General features: G+C 42.6%; 1 protein-coding gene across 4 annotated transcripts in view; it reads right to left on the minus strand.

Annotated features, from left to right (window-relative positions):
• LOC135107016 (uncharacterized) overlaps window positions 1–25,771 on the minus strand; it is an 89,201-nt gene that overhangs the window by 50,601 nt on the left and 12,829 nt on the right. For 2 of the 4 annotated variants that reach the window (XM_064016576.1, XM_064016574.1), the window contains exon 1: window positions 13,422–13,584. The exons of the other annotated variants lie outside the window; for them this stretch is intronic. In XM_064016576.1, the coding sequence (XP_063872646.1) occupies window positions 13,422–13,445 (24 nt within the window). In that variant the 5' untranslated portion in view covers window positions 13,446–13,584. Of the gene's footprint in view, window positions 1–13,421; window positions 13,585–25,771 lie in introns of those variants that run through there. 4 annotated transcript variants of the gene reach the window in all.

The raw sequence follows: 25,771 nt of genomic DNA on the forward strand, positions 1-25,771 counted from the left end.
GCGCTACTTTACCACCGAGACAGCTGCTCAGACACAGACACGGACAGACGGACAGACAGAAATGCAGGCTGCGGTGTTTGGTTCCGGTGCAGAACTCGGCCAGCGTGTTTGAGAAGAGCTGACCTGCTTACGTCACCGGGGAGGGAGTGAGGGAGGGAAGGCGTGGAGGGATGGAGGGAAAGGAGGAGGGAAGGAGATCTGACCTCAATATATGCCAGCAGCTGCAGATGCGTGAAGCTACACACACACACACACACACACACACACACACACACACACACACACACACACACACACAAGAGAGAGAGAGAGAGAGAGAGAGAGAGAGAGAGAGAGAGAGAGAGAGAGAGAAGAGAGAGAGAGAGAGAAGGAGAGAGAGAGAGAGAGAGAGAGAGAGAGAGAGAGAGAGAGAGAGAGAGAGAGAGAGAACGAGGAAAAGAAAAGAAAAATAGAAAAGAGATACAAACAGACACACAAAAACACAAACCCAGACAGCGCCAGGTAGACAAACAAAACAGAGAGAGAGAGAGAGAGAGAGAGAGAGAGAGAGAGAGAGAGAGAGAGAGAGAGAGAGAGAGAGAGAGAGAGAGAGAGAGAGAGAGAGCAACTAGCTATCACATATTCCCACAGTTGTTACAAGCACGAGAGTCCTGTGAAGGAAAGAAGATCATTGGAGCATCACTGGCGACATTTCCCATCATTACAAACATCACACGAGACAGCTTATAATACCAGCACAGTCTAATAACAGGGATATTTTTTAATTCCTATGGTGGAAGCTTTTATTTTATTTTATTTTTTTTCTATTTCTTTCTAGGTTAATATACGTAATTTGACGTAACATAGGCAATGGAGAGTGAACGTGGATCTCACTCGGTTAAATAAAGATATCAGTGGTTGTGTGTATAAAAGATTGAAGTAATAGATAGACTGACTGACTGACTGAAGCGGTGAATGAATAGATAGGTAAATAAATAAATAAATAAATAAATAAATAAATAAATAAATAAATAAACAAGCAATAATCGAACAAATAAATACATAAATGAATAAATAAATAAATAAATAAATCAATAAGCAAAGAAATAAGAAAATAAGTATATAAACAAGACATAATAAACAAATACAAATAACATGAAGAAGGAAAGAAAAAAAAAGAAAGAAAGAAAGAAGAAGAAAAGAATAAAAAAAAAAAAAAACATGAGCAACAGCAACAGCAGCAGCAACAACAACAACAACAACACAAGAACCACCACCACCACCACCACCACCCTAGCAGTCTTTAGCCTCCAAACGATATGAGTGACGCGGCCGTACATCCCCGTGTGACAAGGAGGCGGTGAGGGTAGATGCACCTGTGAACATCTTCATTAGTAACGCTTTAGTCCCTCTCCCACCAGCCAGGTCTTCACTCTCACACTCACCACCATCACCACCACCACCTAGTCCTCCTCCTTCTCGTCTTCCTAGTCCTCCTTGCCTCTTCCTCCTTCTCCTCCTCCTACACTAGCTAGCCACCCGCATCTCCTGTGTAATTACGGATATCGACCAGTCACAGTCAGGCAAAAGAAAAACACACACATACAGACACACACATACACGTAACACACACCAAAAGAAAACACGCACCAAGAACAAAGATACACACACACACACACACACACACACACACACACTAAAGAAAAACAATAACAAAGAAAGAAAAAAAAATACTCCATCCACCAAAACAAATAAACAAATAAATAAATAAATAAACAAAATAACATAAAAATAACGGATCAGACTCCATAAGACACCTAATTGATGCCTGAAGAAGGTTAAAGGTCCAGCACCATTCATTTCCACCCATCCTGAAATTTAGGTAAACACCCCCAGAGCAGACAGTGCCGCGCCACACCCTACACATCCGACCATCGCTAATATTGAACGCTGAGAGTGGGAATCAGAGAGAGAGAGAGAGAGAGAGAGAGAGAGAGAGAGAGAGAGAGAGAGAGAGAGAGAGAGAGAGAGAGAGAGAAATTTCAACGAGGAACAAACAATGAATCTTGGGTGTTCTTTATTCCTCTCTCTCTCTCTCTCTCTCTCTCTCTCTCTCTCTCTCTCTCTCTCTCTCTCTCTCCCTCCCTCTTTTATTAATCTATAAGAATAACTGCAACTATTTAACGCTAAAAGCAACAAAAACAAGAGAGAGGAGAGAGAGAGGAGAGAGAGAGAGAGAGGAGAGGAGAGAGAGAGAGAGAGAGAGAGAGAGAGAGAGAGAGAGAGAGAAGCGGTAATGAACAAAAGGGATTCAAGCCGCACTGAGCATGTAAGTTTACCGACTGAAAACACCAGTCAAAAGTCGCCGGCAAATTTGACGCTCAAACAGACCAGCTCATAATGGTACAACGAATTAATGTTCTAGAAAATCGATCATTAGTAGCTTGAAAATGTGACTTTTTAAAAACGATCAATTGTCGCTGATAACGCTTCACTCTTCAGTAGTTCGTGGGAAGAAGCGAAACCTGAAGGTGATAGAGAGTGAAGGATGAGTAAGTGACAAGGTTTTCTCCGCTTCAGTAAGATAGAGACCACTTGAAAGCATAAGAACATCGGAGAAGTTGTAATAAGTCGGTAGGCCTACACGTGGCAGTCCTTGTATAAGATTTGTATCCTCATCCATAAACTTGTCTATTCTTCTTTTAAAGTTTTTTTTTATTACTTTACTCGACGCTAACAGTCTGATTATTAAGTCCTATTCCATACTCGGCGCTAACAGTCTGATTACTAAGTCTATTCCATACTCGGCGCTAACAGTCTGATTACTAAGTCTATTCCATACTCGGCGCTAACAGTCTGATTACTAAGTCTATTCCATACTCAGCGCTAATAGTCTGATTACTAAGTCTATTCCAGTCATCTACCATTTTAGTTGAGAACCAGTTTCTTCCTATCTCACTTTCTTCAAGTATAATTTTAGTAATTTTGAACCAGTTACTTCTATTCCCTAAGGATCTTCCCTGTATCACCCTTGTTATCTTGTTATACATCTCTTATACCACTTAAATACCTCCATTAGATCCCTCCTCTTATCTACGCCTCCACTGCTGCTGCCTCCTAAAGAAGTTCAAATCTTTTAGTGCCTGTAGATTTATTTAACCTCAGTACAGTCGTAGATTTATCATGAATAAGACAACAAGCGTCACATTGTCATTAGCAGTCAATGGATCGACCCTTCCAATGACATTTGACGCATTTTTTCCTTAATCACAAAGTACGGTAAGACTTTTGTTCTACAGTCACCTCTAAACACCCTCGAGGCGAGAAACGGGGTAAATCTCTTCTTTAACATCTCTTCTTTCTTATAGATGCATGTAAAGATTCTGTGCCGTGCCTTTACTCCTGTGGGTTGTTGCGTATCATAGTGGAGGAGCCGAAGGAGAGTGATGATGGAGGATTCTTGGCCAGGCAAATGAAGAAGCCACCTGTCACGTGGATGTGGCTGCCTTCTCACTCTAAACATTCCTGTATATTTTCAACAACTCCATTTGCGGTCGTATTAGGTTTCTACGACTTGTCCTTCAGTTTGTTTAGGTTTAATAGCCTCTCGCTGCCACGACTGCCTTGAGAATGTGAGTTAGCATTCGTAGTTTTTACTTCCCCACTTTTGTAATTAAGAATTCCACACAGCAGGCTTAAGATTCACCTCATTCTAGTCTCCTGTGTTATTATCCAAACAGTGTAAGACATTCAGGCAAACTGCTGATGGGTGGCAAAGTTAACCCTATCACTGGTATGGTCGGCCTTTGCTAACATTCAGAGTATTAAAAAAACTGGCTACAGAAAGAAAACGGGGTGAGACAATATGAGATTAACTATGTCTTCCCCACGCAGAAAAACGGTTTAAGAGGCAAGTTAACCGTATCACTGGTATGGTCGGCTTTGCTAACATTCAGAGTATTGTAAAGACATTTGTTACACAGAGAATAGGAGAGTTACTTTATCTTCCCTACATAACAGAACTATTTACAAGACCACACAACAAATATAAGTGTTTACAGGTAGATTCGCAGATAATTATGGGAAAAATTCTTCAGCACAAGGTAGATGGAGTGACAACAGAGCGCTGGGATTTGTGAGAAAATATAACTGTAGAAGACCAGGAAGTGCTTGGAGCCTTCGTGGACACTGTGGTCAGGGTTTGCCGGGGAGTTCTAGGGAGTGATGCGTACTGTCTCCCAATCCCCAAGTGAAATTCCCCCATTGCCGAAGTTTAGTCTATGGGCGGTGGAACTCTGGGTAAATATTGATCTTGGTTTTAATCATGAGAGTTAACGGACACTGTAGGCAATGATGCGTGTCCTCTCTCTTTCCTCTACACGTAATAATTCTAACATTCCCCAAGTTTATAGTCCGCTACGGGCGATGAAATTCCTGGCAAATGATGATGATAATGATCCAGGTCCCGTATTCTTAAAAGGCTTGCTCTCTCGCTACGACTGTTTTTAAAAGGGCACAGGGATGATTAGTCGGTTTGTTATGAGTATTCTTCTCTTTGTTAGCGCAGAATACTACATAAACTTCATGCTTTTCCTTTCTTTCATCAGTTTTGCCCATCTTCGTAAACTTCCACTAGAATCATAAAAAAAAAAACCACTCTTAAATATCCCCAGTAACCACGAGGGCCTGTTACAAGTACCACCACATAATCATTAATACGCCGAGTAGCGGACGGGCATAACAGTGCGAAGAGTTTAAGAATGCTGTCCTTCCTTTTATCTGAGGGCGGTTTGTACTCAGCCATCTTCGGTTCGCGTGCCAGTGACTTGATAAGATGACAGGGGACTTCTACACTCTACACTTCTAGACTACCCAAACGTCCCAGTGTGTAATCTCGACTTTTCATTGGCTATAGTGGATATTATCAAGGTTTTCTGGTCTTTTATATGATTTTGATAGTTTAATTATTACTTTGGGCTGTCAGTAGGAAAGAATACCTATGCGAAACTGACTAATTATCTCTCTGGCCTTTGGATTTTCATTGGCGTAAGTTATCGTGGTTTTCAAAGTTTTTTTTTTTTGTGATTTATGATTGTTTAATAATTACTTTGTGCCATCAGTAAAAGAGAACACCTATAAGAACCTGACTAATCATCTCTGTGGTCTTTGAAAAATAATACTGATGAGAAAAAAGGGTATTTAAGATTTTCATCGGCTAGAGTTCAAGTCATGGTTGTTTTCAGTCTTTTTTTTTTAATTATTTTGATAGTTCAAAATTTTCTCTGAACCAACAGTATTAGAAAACAATCATGAGAACCCTATTAATTACCTCTGTGGCCTTTTAATAATAGTCCCAATGACAGAGGAGTGTTTCAGTATACGGGCTGAAGACGTCTGGGCGGCAGGTGTTGCTCATGTCATTCTTGAATATTGCTCGCCGAAAAATGGGCGCGCTACACTCACCGGCATCCGATCACTGCCGTAATCTTCCTTTTTCGGGGTTGATTACCCTGCTGTTTTCTGGATTCCCACCGCCACCTGCCACTCGTAACGGGACTCTTTAATGAAGCTCCGGCCACTTTCTCCCTTCAGCGTTCGTTCTTTTTTATCTTCGTGCAAGCGTTACCCGAGTCTTCACTAAACATAACATGACTGACCTAACCTCACCTTACGTAACCTGGATTCTTGATTAAATCTAATATAACATGACTTAGCCGCACTTACTGGTAACTTATGCTAATCTTATCCAGTTTCAGTCATCGAACACCACCCCCCCCCACTACCGTAGCACACTAGGACATCAACACACCCCTCCCTTCTGCACACACCACACATGAGGGCGCCATCACTCACCCCAGTTTGCACAACCCCCACTGAGGACCCGGGATCATTTGCAAAATCCTTCCACCGTCTCCCCTTTGACCTCCACGCCCGGTCACACATTGTGCCCTCCTAAAACTCATCATCGACACGAACCGTATACCCAGAAACCATTGATGTACCTCTGATTTCCTTAACCCTTCACCTCTGCCCCTCACAACCTGTACCTTCTGACTCACTAAGCCACGTTACGCCTTGGCATATTGGAGCCGCTATAATAGGTGACTGTTTCCTTTAAAACGTTTCTGTGTTTTGCATCGATTATCATTAACAGGTTCCAGTGGATGTTATTAGGGTTTTCCAGGGTGTTTTCATGGTTCCAGTGGTAGTTTAATAAGGATTCTGCATCATCAATGGGATCAATGGAAAAACGGCGTTGAGAATTTGACTTATCACCTCTGTGGCCTTTGAAAATAGTCCCTCTGAGAGAATAAAGCGTTTCAAAAAGACAGACACACCCGCCATTAAGTCTGTCCTAGCGATTTTGTCAACTGAGGATACGTGAACATGGTAACACTGACACTGACAACTCTCACTGTCTAATTGGTCTGTGTATTGTCGTCTTGTTTTGGGACGTGCTGGAAACTAACCTTGTACTTCTACCAAAATAATTATCTATTCGTAATTGTTAGATATATTATTTTCATCTGGATAGTCCGGCACCTTGCAATTCAGTAAAGGTTATGGTGAAAATTCGCTAGTTTACCTCACGTTTCAAAAGAAGATGGAATAGAAAACGTAACCTTACCAGCGAGTGAGAGCACCAATCAGCGGCAGTGTTACCATGCTCACGTGTCCGCAGGTGGCAAATTACAGTGAGAGACTTGGTGAAGCAGAGTACATATAGAAGGAGAGAGAACCATGACGAGTGTGCCTACGCCTGGAGGTGATAAAAGCCCCAGAGCGTTACCAGTAAGACTTCTGGGTTTCACGGTTCCCGATTTCCTTCCCAGCTTGAAAGGAAGTGTGGGAGACGGTAATAGTGGTCGTGGTGGTGGTGGTGATGGTGGTGGTGGTAGTGGTGGTGGTGGTGGTGGTTCAGCAATGTGACAAGACGAGACTAGATGATAATGAGATAGAAGGTATTATCAATTGTTGGGTTAGTGGATGTGGGATGGTTAATTAGATGGAAGAATGAGGTAGTTGTGGGTTATTTCGTGAGAGAGAGAGAGAGAGAGAGAGAGAGAGAGAGAGAGAGAGAGAGAGAGAGAGAGAGAGAGAGAGAGAGAGAGAGAGAGAGAGAGAGAGAGAGAGAATACACAAGAGCACAAACGAAAACACACACACACACACAAACAAACACACACACACACACACACACACACACACACACACACACACACACACACACACACACACACAGACACGATGATCAGCCTACGGAAGTGGTGTGCGCTCTCTGACCCGAGTAGGGAGTCCCGCAGGAAGCTGGCCATTTCTCAAACTATCGCTGGGTGACCGAAGATTATTTAAGTACCACTAATCACATTAATCTTTCTATACGAGTGCATTGGTGAGCTTCCCAAGGCGTCAGTCTGTAAAGAATACTACTACTACTACTACTACTACTATCACGGGGGAGGTTCAGTATCTGTACCCATCCTCAACCAGGGTTTATAATAGACAACAAGTGGTACAGGTGGAGATATGGTAGAAAGTTCAGTGGTTTAATGAAGGTCGGGTGTTGAAAATATACAAATGTTAAAGAAATTTCGCAGTTCTGTCTTTATTTCTTGCGCATTACGATGTGTATGAGAGAGAGAGAGAGAGAGAGAGAGAGAGAGAGAGAGAGAGAGAGAGAGAGAGAGAGGGTGGGGGGTGTTGCAGAATGGTGTGTCAGTGATTTGGATATTCTCTCTCTCTCTCTCTCTCTCTCTCTCTCTCTCTCTCTCTCTCTCTCTCTCTCTCTCTCTCTCTCTCTCTCTCTCTCTCTCTCTCTTACAGTACTATAATCGCTGCCTCAGATATCAGGTCCCGTAAAAAAAATGAAAAAAAGAAAAGAAAAACATCGAGTCATTTAATTTCACACTCGCATCTTATCTTCCTCATCCCTTCACACTGACAGATCTTAACTTATCCTACCGTGAAATTCTTAAGTCCCTCACCACCACCCGGGCCAGGAACAGCTACAGTTACTCCTCCTATGTCACTCAGAACCCTTATCACGCTCTAGGCCTCCGTAAGAACTGCTCTAAGTGCCACAGAGATCATTATAGTCAGGTTCTCACGAGTCCTTTTCCCAGTGTAGGTGTGCTGTACTTGGTGAATTATAGGTAGAATGATTGAAACACTGTAAATAATATGAATTGCTTTTAATTGTATAGTTTGTTAATTGTAGTACAGATAAGACACTGTGATGTTTGAAGAGGAGGAGGAGGAGGAGGAGGAGGAGGAGGAGGAGGAGGAGGAGGAGGAGGAGGACAAGAACATGAATAAGAACAAGAACATGAACAAGAACAAGAACGAAAAGAACAACAAGAACAACAACAACAACAACAACAACAACAACAAAAATAGCAAGAACGAGAGAGAGAGAGAGAGAGAGAGAGAGAGAGAGAGAGAGAGAGAGAGAGGCACACACAAAGGGCGTACAGAATCACAGGAGTATCTCCAGACGCAACAAACAGGTAACAGGACCAACAGGTGGCGCCCCTTAAGTCACCTGTCGCCGTCAGCCTAGCCATTCATCATGTCCCCTTCCCTCTCTCCTTCTCTCCCTTTCCTCTCCCTCTCCCTCTCCCTCTCTTCTTCCTACCCGGCAGCCCACCGCCCAAATCTTATTAACGAAACAGTTCTACCACTTCCTTCCCTTCGTCTTCACGCCTTCCTGTCTCGTTCGTGGTCGTCACGTTTAGTCTCTGTGCCGTGTAATCATGATGAAATGCAATGCCTTCTGCTTTACCTTAATGGAATGTTGCTGTGCTAAAATGTGATACTACTTCCTTACATATTCCGTGTTCTAAAATTTCAATAAGATTTTAGCCATTGAAGATTATGAAGCAATGAAGCAATAAGTGGTATACTGTCATTACCTGGTTAATATTTAGTCTTGAGTTAAAATGTGCGTGGTCGCGTGTTACAATAAAAGGGTTTCGCTCGTAGACTTAGAGAGGAAGTGATGCTACGGAAAAAGAAGGAAAAGAAAAAATGAGGAAGAGACTATGGTACGTACGTGACTGTGTGTGTGTGTGTGTGTGTGTGTGTGTGTGTGTGTCTGTGAGTCAATCTCTCTCTCTCTCTCTCTCTCTCTCTCTCTCTCTCTCTCTCTCTCTCTCTCTCTCTCTCTCTCTCTCTCTCTTCACCCATGTCTCCCCTAAAGCGCACAGAAAGATTAATTGACTGACTGCCTTCTTGAGAGACTGACTGATAGAAAATTTAGTGCCACAACGGTCGGATGATAAGGCGCCCCATTCAGAAAGGCATTAGCTCATATTCCTTGGGCTTTCGATAAACTCCGGCCCTTCATTTCTATTAGGTATTTCTGGGCTTGACTTAATTTGTGGCGAGGAATTGGTAATAAAAGAAAGAGAGAACAAAAGTTTATTAGTATCTTCCATTTTGCTTTTTTTTTTTTGGGGGGTGGAAGAACAGGAAGAAGCAATTTGACAAGGTTCTTTTTTTTCCTTATTTTTTTTTTTTTTTTTTGTGGTATTCATCCTTTCATGTAAAAATCAAACAATTAATTAAAAAAAATCTATCAATAATCCCCCCTCCCCCCTCTCTCTCTCTCTCTCTCTTTCTCTCTCTCTCTCGTCTGCTCCTTCACTTCCGCACCGGCACCACCTCAGCGCCTCTTTGTTGCTTCCCGCCAGGATGGTCACGCCCGCAGTACAAAGTTTGACTCCACACTCCCTGCCTCCTTTACTACTACACTCCCTCTCTTTCTCTCCTTCCAGCCCTCCTAACCCTCGTCTCCCTCCCTCTCCCTCTCCCTCTCTTTCTCCTACTTCTACGTGCCATTGTCTGACCAACGAGAGATAAAAATCAGTTAAATATCAAATAGAGAGTCCTTCTGTAGTTTACCTTTTTAATCACCTGGGGCAACTGTCTGCCGCTCGCTTTGATAGGCCGCAATTAAGGTAACTGCATCCTGCATAATGTTCTCAGTACAAGTAATGTAACGTAATGATGTGCAGCGGACCGAGAAACTTAAGGTGCATATTAACACTTCCGCTTCACAGGTCCTGGTCTCGGCTGCTTTGTGACAGAGAACATCCTAGGGTAACGTTTGCCAAGTCCCGCTATGCTGTTACTCTTATTCTGAAACGTTTCGGGTTCTTATCTCCACTGCTTCCAATTGGGTCTAGTGGATGTTGTTATGGTTTTCAAAGGTGTTTTTGTGGTCCTAGTGATAGCTGAACGAATGTTTGCTCAATCCTGCTGGTGTTAAGTCCGTATTCTTGACAATTTTCAACAGGTTCTAATGGATGTTATTACGGTTTTGAAGGGTGGGTTTGTGATTCTAGTGATGGTTTAGCAAGAATACAGTACCATGTCTTTTAACACGTCTCAATAATTATTTTTATTTTAAGCTTGTTATTATTCTCCTAATAGCTTAAACGGGGGTTCTCCAGCACCACTCTTGGCAGGTTGGGGTTTTTAAGTTTTTAATTGTTGTAGTGATAGTTTGACAATGATACTGTATAGCCTTTAACGGGTTCTCGCGGAAGTTAAGTTTTTAAGGGTGCTTTAATGATTGTAGAAGTTGTTTAACAAAGGTTTCATGCAACTAACTGAATAGGATCTCGTGAAAGTTACTTATGTTTTTTTTTTTTCAGATTCTAGTGATAATTTGAAAAGGATTGCATCTTTATTTTAACAGGCTCTAATGGAAGTTATTGTGATTTTCAAGGGTGTTTTAAGTTTAACTAGAATTCTATGCCATCAAATAGAAGAAGAGGAGGAAGAAGAAAAAAAAAAACACCATGACAATTCAGCTAATCATCTCGACTACATTTACGAGTACAAGTAGAAATCCTCTGCATCTTCAAGGGTATTTTCATGATTTTGTGTCTTCAATAAAAATAAATAGATAAATAAATAAAATAAATTATGTTAACCGATTGTTTGGCCTTTGAAAATACTCCTTCTGAAAGGTCAAAACGTTTAAGAATACCAGCCATTTTTAGTGCAGTGAATGTATGTGACGAGCAAACATCATCTCTGCAAGCACATCAGCCGCTCACACTGCGCTGGGTGTCCACAAGGTCGTCACGCCGCAGCGACTTGCAAAACCCCGTACATTCTGGAGCCCTGCTTGTTCCTGCTTTTCTTTTCTTTTCTTTTCTTTTTTTTTTTATTTCGGATCACCTGAAGATCCGCCACCCCAGCCGTACTCGGGGTGGCAGATCTTCAGGTGAGACAATCTGGGGTGGCGGATCTTCAGATGATCCCATACTTTTAATGAAGTAAATTTTTTTCTGCATTTTTTATATCCACTCAGTTTTTTAATGCGTTCATGTTGTTGGGTTAGGTTAGGTTAGGTTAGGTTAGGCTAACCTAACCTAACCTAACCTAACCTAACCTAACCTAACCAAGTGAGAGAGTCTGGGGTGGCGGATCTTCAGGTGAGACAATCTGGGGTGGCGGATCTTCAGGTGATCCCTGTGGGGTGGCGGATCTTCAGGTGATCCTTTTTTTCCATACCCACACCCTGGACTGTTTCAGGAGGGGAGTATCGAAACACCTTGAGATCTGAATAATCAACCTAACTGGAACTCTCTCTGCTATTTCTGATGGGAGTGACAATTGAGTAATTTCATTCAGAACTTGTTGGCACTCACCGGTCTTCTTTGCATATTTGTTTAAGAAATAGAAAAATAAACTGATCAAATGAAAATACCCTCCTCTTCTACATATTTCCTATAGAGGGGAAAAGAAAATGAACCGAACAAATGAATATTACCTTGCTAACATATTTCCCGAAGAGAGATATAGAAAAAAATAAACTGAACGGGAGCAAATACCATTGACGTTGTATCATGAAAGGCGGCAGAGATCTTAGTTTAGGGATAGTTAGGTTAGGTTGTTAAGTTACGTTAGGACAGGTAACATGACTGACTTAACCTAACGTAAACTCACTCCATTAAAAAAACAACAAAAAAAGGAGAAAAAAACAGACTGAACTGAACAAAACACCACTACATCACAGGATAATGCATATATCCAAGATACCTCAGGTTGTGTTAGGTTAGATTAGGACACGTGACATGATTAAACCTAACCAAGCAAAAAAATACACTTGCGCACCTCCAAAATAGCAAGGATGGGTAATCTCCGTGTAATTGCAGGAAAAAATCTGATCAAATTCTCGTACCTTATATAAGAAAGCACTCAATTCTTAGATTACTTGTGGTTGTACTGCGGTGGAGTGCCCAAGGAAGCGTATCTATTTCTGTTTTGTGGCTGAGGCACTGAGGGAGTCACAGCAAAAAAGAGAGAGAGAGAGAGAGAGAGAGAGAGAGAGAGAGAGAGAGAGAGAGAGAGAGAGAGAGAGAGAGAGAGAGAGAGAGAGAGAGAGAGAGAGCAAAGAACACCGGATTACGTGTTTGTTCCTCGTTGAAATCTCTCTCTCTCTCTCTCTCTCTCTCTCTCTCTCTCTCTCTCTCTCTCTCTCTCTTTCTACAACAACGAGAGAGAGAGAGAGAGAGAGAGAGAGAGAGAGAGAGAGAGAGAGAGAGAGAGAGAGAGAGAGAGAGAGAGAGAGAGAGAGAGAGAGAGAGAGAGAGAGAGAGAGAGAGAGAGAGAGAGAGAGAGAGAGAGAGAGAGAGCATTAACGCCTTTTTTGGATGGTTAGCAACCCCACAACACTTGTCATTTCAGGCCGCCTTTTACTTGTATGCAGATGAAGACATACAGGGAATAAAGAGACATGCATTCTGAACTTCGAGACTGGAAGAAAAATGAGACCGATGAAGACAAGAACGACGACCGAGATGAGAAGTGCGAAGAATAAAAAGAGAAGGAGGAGGAGGAAGTAGAAAGAGGTGAAGGCGAATTGAAAAAGAATAAGATAATAAAAGACAAGGAAGTAAAGGTAAGGAAAGAAAGAAAGAGTAGGGAAGATGGATGAGGAGGAGTGTAAAGATGAAGAAGGAAAAAAAAGTTGAAGTGGTGGTGGTGGTGGTGGTGATGGTGGTGGAGGTAGTAGTAGTAGTAGTAGTATTAGTAGTAGTAGTAGTAGTGAGAAGTTGATGAAGAAAGGAAGAAGAAAAAAACAAGAACAAGAAAAATAATAAGCAGAAGAACAAGAAGAACTAGAAGAACAAGGAAAAAGAAATAGAAGAAACAGAAGAAGAACGAGAACTATCAAAGTAAAAAGAGTTAGAACAAGAACCAGAACAAAAAAAAGAGACCAAGCAAAAAAAAAGAAAAGATGGACAAGAATAAAGAAGGTAGATAAGAAAAACAATAAAAAAAAAGACCAGAGAACACGAGAACAGAAAGAAAGGAAAGCAAACCTAACGCAAAGAGACAGATCTCCACGCAACCATTAAAATTAAAACAACAAGTAACTATTTCAATAAGCAAACCAGTATAGTACAACTCCTTCCATATCTTACCTTGGAGTCTACAGCACCGCGCATCAAGTTAGTAAGTGTTAGACAAGCTTGCGTTAAACTGCAGCTCCTCCTATCGAATCGTAGAGTATAGCGTTAATATCAAGCACCGTGGAGTAGGTAGCCGTTCCCTGAGGTCCCTCCCGCTGGTAATCTCACCGGGGCGGGACGGACGCGAGACAAGAGTGCCAGTCCCAAGCGCAATGTGGGAGCGTGTGGCCGACAGCGGGTCTGGAGTCTGACTGGCTGGCGGTTGCTGCTGCTGCTGGCGATGTGGCGATAGCCCTCCCTCCCTTCCACCCCCTCCGTCCCCTCCCCACCCACTCCCATCCAACCCCATTCTCTCCGGGTGGGAAAAGTGGCGCGGCGCCCCACCCTCGCCCTGCCGCACGCCACCGCCTACTTCTACTATTCCTCCTCCTGACGGCAATCTGCGCCTCGCCACCTGATAAGAAACTGCCGCCGATTATCTCAAGCAGGTTTTTGCGTCTCCTCGGTAATGTGGCGAGGCTCTGATGGTGAAGATTGTGTGTCCCGTCGTGAGTCATGCACGGTGTGGTGCCTGGCTGCCTGACTGCCTCCTAGCTGACCCATCAGTCGCGCAAGGCCGTCTTAAGGTTAGCGTCCTCTCAATGCCGCTGTGTGTGTGTGTGTGTGTGTGTGTGTGTGTGTGTGTGTGTGTGTGTGTGTGTGTGTGTGTGTGTGTGTGTTTATCTAGTTGTATTTACCTAGCTGTAGTTTAAAGGGCCTGACCTACGCTTCTACATTCCTGTCTCATGAATAAGTAAAAATATTTCTCTAGTTTTTCCTTGTGTGTGTGTGTGTGTGTGTGTGTGTGTGTGTGTGTGTGTGTGTGTGTGTGTGTGTGTGTGTGTGTGTGTGTGTGTGTGTGTGTGTGTGTGTGTGTACTCGTGTGTCAATACCTATTCTTCATTTGCCTCAACAATTTACACAGCGGTTCGTGTTTCTAAGGTAAGTCAAACAGCTCCTCATTTCCTATCCGTTCTTTTTAAGTCCTCCCTCAGTATTTGTGTTTCTCCGAGGAAGGCATCAGTAATTTTAATGGTGCATATATTTGGTACATTTCCTTTGTTTCACAGGCATTGCATCTCCTGACCTCCTCTCTCTCTCTCTCTCTCTCTCTCTCTCTCTCTCTCTCTCTCTGATGGATGATGCGTCGACCATCCACTTAGCGATGGAAAAAACGTTCAATACATTATCGTCAGGGAAAATGTACGGGGAGAGAGAGAGAGAGAGAGAGAGAGAGAGAGAGAGAGAGAGAGAGAGAGAGAGAGAGAGAGAGAGAGAGAAACAAAAGGAAGGAAGGAAGTAAGAAAAGGAAAAGAAAAAAGATAAAGAAAGAAAAAGAAAAGAAAAAAAGGAACACACGCACACACACACACAAAAAAAAAAAAAAAAAGAAAAGAAACAAAGCAAGAAAAGAAAGAGACTTGAGAGAAACAGGAAGTAAGTAACGGAGCAATGAGATGCCCTGATTAAAATTCACTTACAGCCACCAACCTACTTATACGCGCCACCACTGGGCCTCAATATTACTTTACATTAGGTTAAGTTAGATTAGGTACCGTACTCCCACTGGCGGGCTGATGCGCTACTGAGGCGTGACTATAGTAAAAGGATAGGCAGGCAGCAGCAGTTTAGGAAATGTGATGGTTTCTGTACAGTGAGATTATTCCGAATACATTTGAATAAGATCTACGAGTAGGTTAGATGAAGGATGAGGATTAAGAGAGGAAGGTTAAAGGTATATATACTGACCTAATTCTGTACAGGTGCCTCCCAGGATTAGTGAGCTTTAGGGTGATTCAGTGGTAAAGACGTGAAGTTACCGTGGACAATGCATTCCTCTCCAGTCCTCTTCTAGTTTACATGACACACGTAAAGCTGAATATGACAACTGTATTTTCAAGATGGTGGTGAGTTTTGGGCTGATTCAGTGGTAAGGTAGCTGGGTTGAAATGAACAAAGCACTCCTCTCACTTTTACAGTTCTGATTTGCAAGGCACGTGTATAGCTGAGTATGACCAACCGTAGTGGCAGTTGCAGTTTAATGGCAAGAACAGAACGAAAACTGCACGTGCATGTCTCTACGCTACCATCCGTTGCATGAGGGTAGTATGCTGACACGAACCAGGCATAGATTATACTCGTGCGTGTGTTAATGTTGCAGTTCTCTAATGTTCCAGAGACTGATAGAGGTACAAGAAACTGGACATCTCCTATTAGCAGAAAATGTGTTACAATGTACGATAACTTTATTTTTGTATTTATAATTGCTCCCACCTGCCTCAGCAAGAGAGAGAGAGAGAGAGAGAGAGAGACCCGAGTGATGTTAGTTATGTCACTTTTCCTAACCAATGTGAACTCAACGTAAGATAACGAACACACGGCCTTTCATGCAACACAACTTTCCAACTTTCGCTCTTGCACCGCCAGGAAACGTCTGCTGCCACCACCCGGAACATTGACCATGACACTGACACTCTCCACCGGCTGCTGCTCTACTTAGAACGTTATGCAGAGGGAAACGTGACTGTAATGCAGGAGTAAAAGCAGCAGGTTATGATATTTTACATTGTGGTAACTGTATGAAAGTGAAAGATTAAAGAAAGTGTGGAGGGTTATATAACAAAGTCTAATTTCTCTTTCTTCTTATACGCTTTGTTTTTTTATTTGTTTTGTTAGGTATTCTTCTTTATCTACGCAATATTTCGGGTGTAAGTAAAGTTCTGATTCTGAAAATGTCTCGGTGTCTAATTTTTGTCGACTTCTGGGAGACTAGTAAAGAGATCTGGAGGATTTTCATGGATATTTTCTTAGTATTAGCGACAGTTTGAAGAGGATTTAGCTACATAAAAAAAAAAAAAAAAAGAGAGAGAGAGGACTTACTAATAATCAGAAAGAAAATCCAACGCAAACATCGTTCTCCAAAAGAAATGAAAGAAAAAAAAGTAACCAATTAATTTTCTGAAATCTTGATGCTCATTTGAGACACTACAGTTCATAAACAGCACGAAACACAGGCACAGGAAGAGAGCCCCAGAGTTTACCATTAAAAGAGAATGAGAGAACAGACACTAATTAACTCTTCCATTAGTAAACAGAACAAGCATGAGAGTGTGTAAAGTCTTGTGTGGCGGGATGACAGGAGGAGGCGGGGGGAGGCATGTAGTTAGCAAGTTCGGAAGAGCAGTAACCATGGAAATAACAGTAAAAGACATAAAGCTCACTGCATAAAGCTCTCCAACTATCACTTCTAGAGATAATGAACGCAGCCAGCCAGCTTGTGAATATCCTGTACAATCATGGCCGGTAAAGCGTCACCAACAGAAATTCATAAAACTAAAAAAAAAACATTCATCTTACAATACGCAAGGTTTATATACGGTCTGTCATCCCCCACCGCTCCTCAGCTCTCTACCCTCCTGACTTTCAATACCGCTACCTTGCTAAGATGTGTGTTATTTATCCAAATATATTTCAAGACATATTCTCTTGCTTCCTCCCGTGACGAAACCCTACGGTAATTCTCAACCATCTTTGCTTCACACTCCACCGGAAGATGACACTTGATTCACGGTAATTAGTCCCACAAGAACGACTTGAGCTGCAAAGGAGGTTTTTATTAGACCAGAACTTTTGTTGTACACCTAAGAGTTTTCGAAGCCACTATAGTCAATGCTGCGACTGATATGAGAGGTCAGACCGGAAGACTCTCTCTCTCTCTCTCTCTCTCTCTCTCTCTCTCTCTCTCTCTCTCTCTCTCTCTCTCTCTCTCTCTCTCCCCTATCCTAGCCTGATCTTGAAAAAAAAAAGAAAAGTTTGGCGATACTCGTGTAAGACAATTGTTGTTTGTATTAGTCTAAATTAATCGCTGTGTATTAATAACAATAATGTTGTTTGAATTAGGCTACGTTCTAAACAAATGTAATAGATTGTACATCATCTATAAAACTACTTGTATGCTATAATCAAAATAAAAAAAATACTTGTACTACGTTCTATATTAAAGAAAAAAAAAAGGGAAATGAAATTAACTATATAGAGAATATTAGCCTAGTGATTTTTATAGTAGATTGTGGATTATAACTTATTACATTATTTTCGAACGTAACCTAAAAACATTATCTTTCGAGCGGTTTAGTCACTGGCATTAAAACACAACAATTGATTTTGCCTCCAGCAACACATGCAGTTATTCTTTATACGTACAGGTAATTAAAAATATAATTTAAAACTGCATTTTGCCTACTTGTAAATTCTGAACAGGAAATATAATCTAAACGGGACAATTTTAAAGTCAAAAAAAAAAAACTAAAATATACTACAGAAAACTCACATTTGTAGTCGTGATCCATGCCCAAGAACAACATTTTGGACCATCTGATAAACTCATCGGAAACTTTACCTGTCCAAGAGTATCAAAATATCGTAATACGTAACAACAATGTGCTGGAACAACACTCACCTACACGTTTTCTCATAGAGGCCATTTTCAAAGCCTACAAAGATGATTACGATGTATTTTTCCCCATTACTGATGCAGAAGCCTTGTTGAACTTCTAGAATCATGGCAACAACCTCCATACACCATTAACTTCCACCAGGCTGTTATGAGTTGAGATCAGTCTTTAGAACGTATCTTCCTTGCTGGCAAAACAACAGCTGCATATTTCCGAGCATTCAGTTGACTAGGCGCGGCGGCTTTCGTACAGTGTGTGTTACTATCGTACTCTGTTATTATCATTATTATTATTATTATTATTATTATTATTATTATTATTATTATTATTATTATTATTATTATTATTATTATATTTAATCAAGTTTTGTACTCTATCATCTCTTATCCTATCTCATGTTTGCAAATCCTCGGTAGTTGATGAAATGAGATATTGATGTAAAATTTAGCCTCATGGTTTTACGCACGTGGGAAAGGCAGCAGTTATGAGTCCTGACTTGTTAACAGTAAGACACAAGACAAACTGATTATTGTAAGAAAAAGAAAACTGTTTGCATGTAAGAGAGAGAGAGAGAGAGAGAGAGAGAGAGAGAGAGAGAGAGAGAGAGAGAGAGAGAGAGAGAGAGAGAGAGAGAGAGAGAGAGAGAGAGAGAGAGAGAGAGAGATTGTCTCACTGTATCTCATTATATCACTATATCTTCCTCGTTTACCCATAAACTAATACTACAGTAGTACAGTTATGGTTCTATCAATAAAACCCTAACTTAGCAGCGCAAGAAGAAATGTTTGTTTGGAAAATTAATAAAGAAAAAAAAGAGAAAAAAATAGCATTGATAAACCTTGATAAGTACGCGTACATTACTATTTCAATCCTAGCAAACTAACAGCGAAACACTAATTGAATGATACTAAGAGAACTGTTTGCATGTGATTCTTAAAAAAAAAAAAAAAACAGTATTGGAGGACCTATTTATGCTTATAATTCATAAAAAGAGCGCTGGGAGACCTGTATGCATGTAAAATTCTTAAGAAAGGAGAGCACTCAAACACAAATGATGAGGTTGGGTGACTGTAGCGACACACAGGCACGTGCATTGCGCCTAGACGTGCAGCGGCGTGCAATGCTTGAACGGCGCTAACTGTACTGGCTGGGTGATGGGCTGACGTGCGTGAGTGGGAGGTGTATGTGAAGCGGGTGATGTGTGGATGCTGTGTGGGTGATGTGGAGTGATGTGGAGTGGGTCATGAGAAGGGAGAGGTGTAGTATAGTGGGTGAGGGAAGAATGGGGTGTGTTGTCAGTGATTTATAGTACGCGTCTCTCAGAGAAAGTGGTCTGTTTCCTTAAAAAGAGAGAGAGAGAGAGAGAGAGAGAGAGAGAGAGAGAGAGAGAGAGAGAGAGAGAGAGAGAGAGAGAGAGAGAGAGAGAGAGAGAGAGATTCATGGAAGTAGTCTTGAAAAATCAGAAAACACGAACAGTGGATGCTGTGAGACTAGAAAAAAGAATCTCTCTCTCTCTCTCTCTCTCTCTCTCTCTCTCTCTCTCTCTCTCTCTCTCTCTCTCTCTCTCTCTCTCATTCCGAAGAGGCAAAGGCCAAATAAACGCAATTTAGGCACATTAGGAACCATTCTTTGCGGCAACAAGAGGCTCCGAATGACTGGCGCAGATATCCCTGACTAGACTCGCGAGACACGCAGCGCAGCATCCCGGAGGAGGAGGTGCAGAAGGAGGTGCAGAAGGAGGCTCGTGTACTGTCTCTCCACCCGGATATTTATCAAAGACGCTCGCTGACTTGCAGAATACTCCTCCCTTCCATGATTATTATTTTTTTTCTTTATTTCGGGTCCGCTTTGTTATTACAGCGATCCAAATACTCTTATTCGAACTACTGTTATTATTCTTTTTTTTTTCTTTTTTTTTCTCTCTTTCTTTCTTTTCCTTCTCTGTCGAGCTTCAAATTTCGCTGTCACGTCGCCCCGTCGCTGCGTCACGTACTGGCTGTCGCGGGCAAGATGAGCGGTGGAGGGCGGGGAGGTGAGATGCGGATCACTGATTTTTGGGACCCGGGGCGCCTCCACCTTATCTCCTCTGTGACCTTCACCTACCGGGAATGTCTCTAGATACTAATAACACGTAATGTTAATAAAAAAAAAACGGACAAATGGAAGGTCAATAAAGATCTTGTAACAGTTATAATTAGTAATACTAGTAATTAGTTTTGTCTTCTCTGCGATCTTATCTTAACGGGAATAATACTAATACTACTACTACTACTACAAGAGAGAGAGAGAGAGAGAGAGAGAGAGAGAGAGAGAGAGAGAGAGAGAGAGAGAGAGAGAGAGAGAGAGAGAGAGAGATCATACACCAGTTAACACACTTGAAGTACTCCCACGTGCAAACATGAACCACCTAATCAACTCCCACACACACATACACACACACACACACACACACACATACACACATACACACACACACACCCACACAGACACGTACACACCCCAACCATCACACGCACAATCACCTGAGTGGAAAAAAGACAACAGTACATGTAGCCTTTAGAATTAGTATCTCCCATTAGGTCCTGACACAAAGACACACCGAGCGGACACGAACAACAGACCACCAGGTACCGTACACACCTGAGACACACCTTCCTTGATTGCTACGTGCGCAGGTGAGGCTCCTAAAGTACTTCCCCCACACACCCGTACATTTAATCACTGTGCAGCGTGTGTGAAATTAGGTACCTCTCTGCTAATCGTTTTCTTTGAGCGGGGGAAGAAAACGGGGTAATCCAATCAGAGGGACGAGAGGCTATAGGGGTGGAAATCTAATTAGGATTTGCTGTCCTAATGGATCTTAATTATAAGGTTCATGCCTCGTCTCCTTTAAAGATTGAAGTGGTACGTATGTTAAGTGTTAGTCTCTCTCTCTCTCTCTCTCTCTCTCTCTCTCTCTCTCTCTCTCTCTCTCTCTCTCTCTCTCTCTCTCTCTCTCTCTCTGTAGAGGTCGTCACACTATAAAATTTCCATCTCCATTTTCCTGTTTTCCTCCTTCTATCTAATTTCCCTTCATCTTTATTTCAGCCTCACTTTCCGTTATGATCACCTTTACTGCCCTCCTTATCTCCAGTATCAACACCTTTCATCACTCCCATCCTCATTATTTCACCCATTATCTTCCTTTACGAGTAGTTCCATCTTCTCTATAATTATCTTTTTTTTTTTCTTCCTCCACAATCATCTTTACTCTCTCCTTTCATCTCTTAACATCAAACTCTCCCTTTCTCTTTCTTTTCCTTCATCTCTCTTCCAGCATTTTCTTCACCATCATCCTCCATCCGATATTACCTCCACTTCTCCTCCCTTTATTTATCTTACCATCTTCACTTTCACTTTCTTCCCTCATTTTCTCTCCGGCATCATTTTCGTTCACCATTCTCTTCATTTATACTACTACATTTACCTTTCCTTCACTTCCTCTCCCTTCGTATCCGTTTCGGCATCACCTTCACCCTCTTCCTTTCCTTTCCAACGTTACTTTCTTCCACAATCTCATTTCTCACAGGCATAAATTAATTCCTTCTCTCTTTTTTTATAATACTGTAGTTACATACCTTCCCTTTGATAAGACAATGAGTAAAGAAGTGAGATCAAATACCATAATCAAGATCTAAGACTGCTTGAAATCTCTCGTGAAATAGAAAGAATGCAACATCAATTCCCTTTCGTTTCTATCTTCTCTTCTTTCGTCTCCTTTGCAACATCTTCCCCACCTCGGCTCAGGGATGTTGACTTCCCCAAGGACGCCTCCCTTCGTCGTGCATCTGTCAAGGTGGTGGTGCGAGGAGGAGGAGAAGGAGGAGGAGGAGGAGGAGGAGGAGGAGGAGGAGGAAAGGGACTGAATAGAGAGAGCAAGAGGGGGAAAGGAGGGGATGAGAATGAGGAAGAGCATAACGGACCGACTTAAATGAAGGAAATGAAAAGGAGATTAGAGGAAAATGGAACTAGAACAGGTACATGGAGAGAGATTGGCTAGTAAGTACAGGTGATGATGGTGATGAAGATGATGGTGGCAATGAGGAAGGGAGTGATGACAAGGAAGAAAGGAAGGAGAGAAAAAATGAATGAAAAAAAGTGGATGAATAGAGCATGCAATGTGATGGAGGGGGAGAAGGAGGAGGAGAAGGAGGAGGAGGAGGAGGAGGAGGAGAAGGAGGAGGAGGAGGAGGAGGAGGAAAAGGTGAGACAGGTGGGCATCATCTGTTCCCCGCCTGTCATCTCACCTCACTGTCTCTCCCTTCTCTCCCTGCCTCCCTTCTCTCTCTCCCTCCCTTCTCTCCCTCCTTCCCTGCCTCGCCTCCTTCACAAAAGTCCACACTGGCAAATATAAATTGCGGCCACAAAAACAATTAACACAAACCCAAAAAAAGAAAAAAAAAAACACTTCCATCAGACAGACTAAAGCAAACTATTCTTCCACAAACAACCCCGTGAGGACCAACATATCTGCTGCTGTTTGTTCTTCCCTTTGTGTAACTACCCAGAAATAAAAGTTATCCCCCTTCTGAGCTAACAATGTAGGACGAGGCAGTCACTCCGCCACGAACATCTGAAACATTTGAACCATTTGAAACATTTATGTGTCACTAGCATGTACGTGACTGATCTGGTGCATGGCTTTCAAGATACAGAGTTTTATCCTTTTATTTTTTCTGGGGTAATATATTTTTTTTTAGGCGAAGGTATTAAAGTAACGAAACTGGCAGTGAATTAAGGAACATCTGAGAGCATTAGTCAGAAGGAACGCACCATGCACCACCGGGGAAACGAGGAGGTGGGGGGGGGGGAAAGACGTGATTTTATATTTGGGTGAAGAATCCTGGCAGAAAGCTTTCCAGATTTTGTTCGGCTGGAGGGTCACATGTTCGTGTTAAGAAATAAAGGAATCGCCCTTGTGAAAGTAGTTTTTGTGGGAGAGTACTGTTCTTATAAGCTTAGAAAGTGAAGGAGTCAGAATCGTGTTGCAGATGAGGAAGTGATGGCGGTTACTCTTGTATTTGACCTTAGTCCTTACATATTAGCAACATAATCATCTGTTCTTTAAGCAGGCAAGCATTTCCAAAACGAACTAATGTACGTATAAGATTTTGTTCAACTAGGTAAATTACAAGGCTGGCATATTATCTACAGGTCTATCATGAAGATGCCAGAATGACAGGGAAATGTATTAACTAACGTCAAGGTCAGAATTCATAGGCAGGTATTGGCGAACATTCACCCAGGAGGGAAGGACCGTGTAATGTCCAGGCCAAGCCTCGTAGAGCGAGGTTCTGCCTGAATGTGCTGGAGGGGTGATGGATGGGCCTAGGGTGGTAAAGAAAGAGGGAAAGAAGAGAAGGATGAAAGGAAGGAGCAAACTGAAAAGAGAAGAGGGAAAAGATTGAACTGCAGAGAACAAAGAGAAAAATTAGACGCCTGCGTCACCACTACATCCATCGTGCTGCCTCTCCGGACACTGACCGCTTCTCGACGCTGTTCTGGCCCTGGCTAAACATAACGTTGACGGCTAGGAGTGTTCCCACAGCGCCTCTGACGCCCTTTGCCGCCAGCGAGGAGCCACTCGGGCAACGAGAGCACCTGTTCACTCGACGCACACACACACACACACACACACACACACACACACACACACAGAGACACGTGCACACCCTCGGCTCCCTCTAGTGGAAGAGAAAAAGGTGAAAAAGCATATCATAGGTGTGTGTACGTGAGAGAGAGAGAGAGAGAGGGAGAGAGAGAGAGAGAGAGAGAGAGAGAGAGAGAGAGAGAGAGAGAGAGAGAGAGAGAGAGAGAGAGAGAGAGAGAGAGAGTCTGTCTTCAAGTGATACATGCACAACAGATTATTATCAGGTGTTCATTACCACTTCATCAGCCTTGCATGCCGCTGTGAGTTATGAGAAGAATGGGTGGGCAAGGTCAGTGTATTGCTACATGCTTGAGTCAACACGGGAGGGCCGCCGCAGGGCACCTCACTCAGGCGGTCAATGTGCGTTAGGCATGGACGCCACGCCTTGCCTCCACCATGAAGTCACTCGTTAAACCCCATGCTACTGTGTGTGTGTTGGAGGGGAGGTCTGGATGCTCCTCGGATGCCTTCCATCATCATCTGAATCATCTTATGGTAATTACAATTTGGTTCCCACGCTCCCTGATCAATAGCAAGCTTCATAGGATCATATTCTGAAACACTTCTGCGCCGCACCCCGACTATCAGAAGCCTCTAGTTGAAGTTATAAGAATTTTCAAGCGTGTTTTTACGGTTCTAGTGACAAATGAACAAGATTTCTACATTATCAACAAGAGAAACATTCTTGAGAACCTGGCTAATCGTCTCTGTGGCCTTTGAAAATAGTCGTGATGAGAGAGCAAAGCGTTTCAAAACACAGGCCACAGTGCAACTGAGTTTTGTCCGCGCTCACCTTCCGCGTCTGATTCTCCTCACAGGTAACTGTTGCGGGGCTGAGGCAGACGGAGGCACGCGGCTACACCCCACCAGGAGATTTTACATACCTGCACCGTGAACAATATCAATAGTCTCCCCTCACACCTGCTTGCATACAATATTTAAACACGTTTTCCTCACAAGAACACACACAAACACAATCACCCAACCAGCCAACCACCAGCACCCACCTCCTCGCAGCAGACAAAGGGGAATCGTTTGTATGGTTCGCCAGGAAGGGGGATGAACAGCACAGCACACTCGGCTGCGGCTGTGACTAGCATGCCGTCACGCCCCCCTTCTTCCCCACGCGTAACATCACCACCCCCTATGTACTCAAGGGTCTTCCTGTGTGTCCTCGACGGGAAAAATAGTGGAATCAGCCGTGCAAGGTCAAATAGGTACAGGTGTTTACAGGTGCAAATACTCACTCGCGATCCATTGGTGAAGATGATCCTTTCGTATACTCGTAAGTTAATTGTACTTGATGCTATTGGGATTTTCAAGACTGTTTGCATGATCCTTGTGGTATTTTAGCGAAGATTCTGCATTATCAAGTGAAAAATACTCGTAATGCCGCGACTTTTCATCCCTGTGTCCTTTGGAAATGCTTCTTATCGTCCTTATGAGAGAACAAAGCGTTGAAGAATGCTGGGTGTGGTGTTAATGTCCACCCTTCGGTCTCTGGAGTTCCTTGCTCTTCGGTTTGATAGACTGCTTCACTATTTTAAGCTTTTCTTCATCTTTTTCCCCCTCGATCTGCTCCTGCGGTTTTTTTTTTTCTCTCTCTCTCCTTCTTGTTATTGTAAGTGTTATTGTTTATTCAGTGTCAATATTTGATGAGCAGTTTGATCGATTTGCTTAAACATTTTCCACTATAAAAATATGTGTTTTCCTACATTTTTTTTTTTAATGAGATCCTTTCCTTGCGCTGCCATTAAGTCAGTCAGTCAGAGAGAGAGAGAGAGAGAGAGAGAGAGAGAGAGAGAGAGAGAGAGAGAGAGAGAGAGAGAGAGGGGATGAACAATCAGACAAACACTAACAGAGGCAGAGAAACACGACAACATAAGGACACTGCTCTTGTAACAGGAAATAGAGAAACGATTACTGCCAAACATTTTTTTTCCAGGACAATAGACTCTTGAGGAAAAATAAATGTCAAACCAGCTTCTGAAGAAAACGAAATAACCACAAGTACAGCCCACTACCCCACCGCCACCACACGCACACACGCAGTCATGCACCCCATCGCCAGCTCCTCTCACCCTCTCCCTCGCTCCTCCCCAAGATGTAGCACACACAACGTTACGAGGTTCAGGTGAGTGACTCGGGCAACCTAGCGTGACACCCTAACCGCCGCCATC

The sequence above is a fragment of the Scylla paramamosain genome, chromosome 14 (genome assembly GCF_035594125.1).
Source record: "Scylla paramamosain isolate STU-SP2022 chromosome 14, ASM3559412v1, whole genome shotgun sequence".
NCBI classification, from domain to species: Eukaryota; Metazoa; Arthropoda; class Malacostraca; order Decapoda; family Portunidae; genus Scylla; species Scylla paramamosain.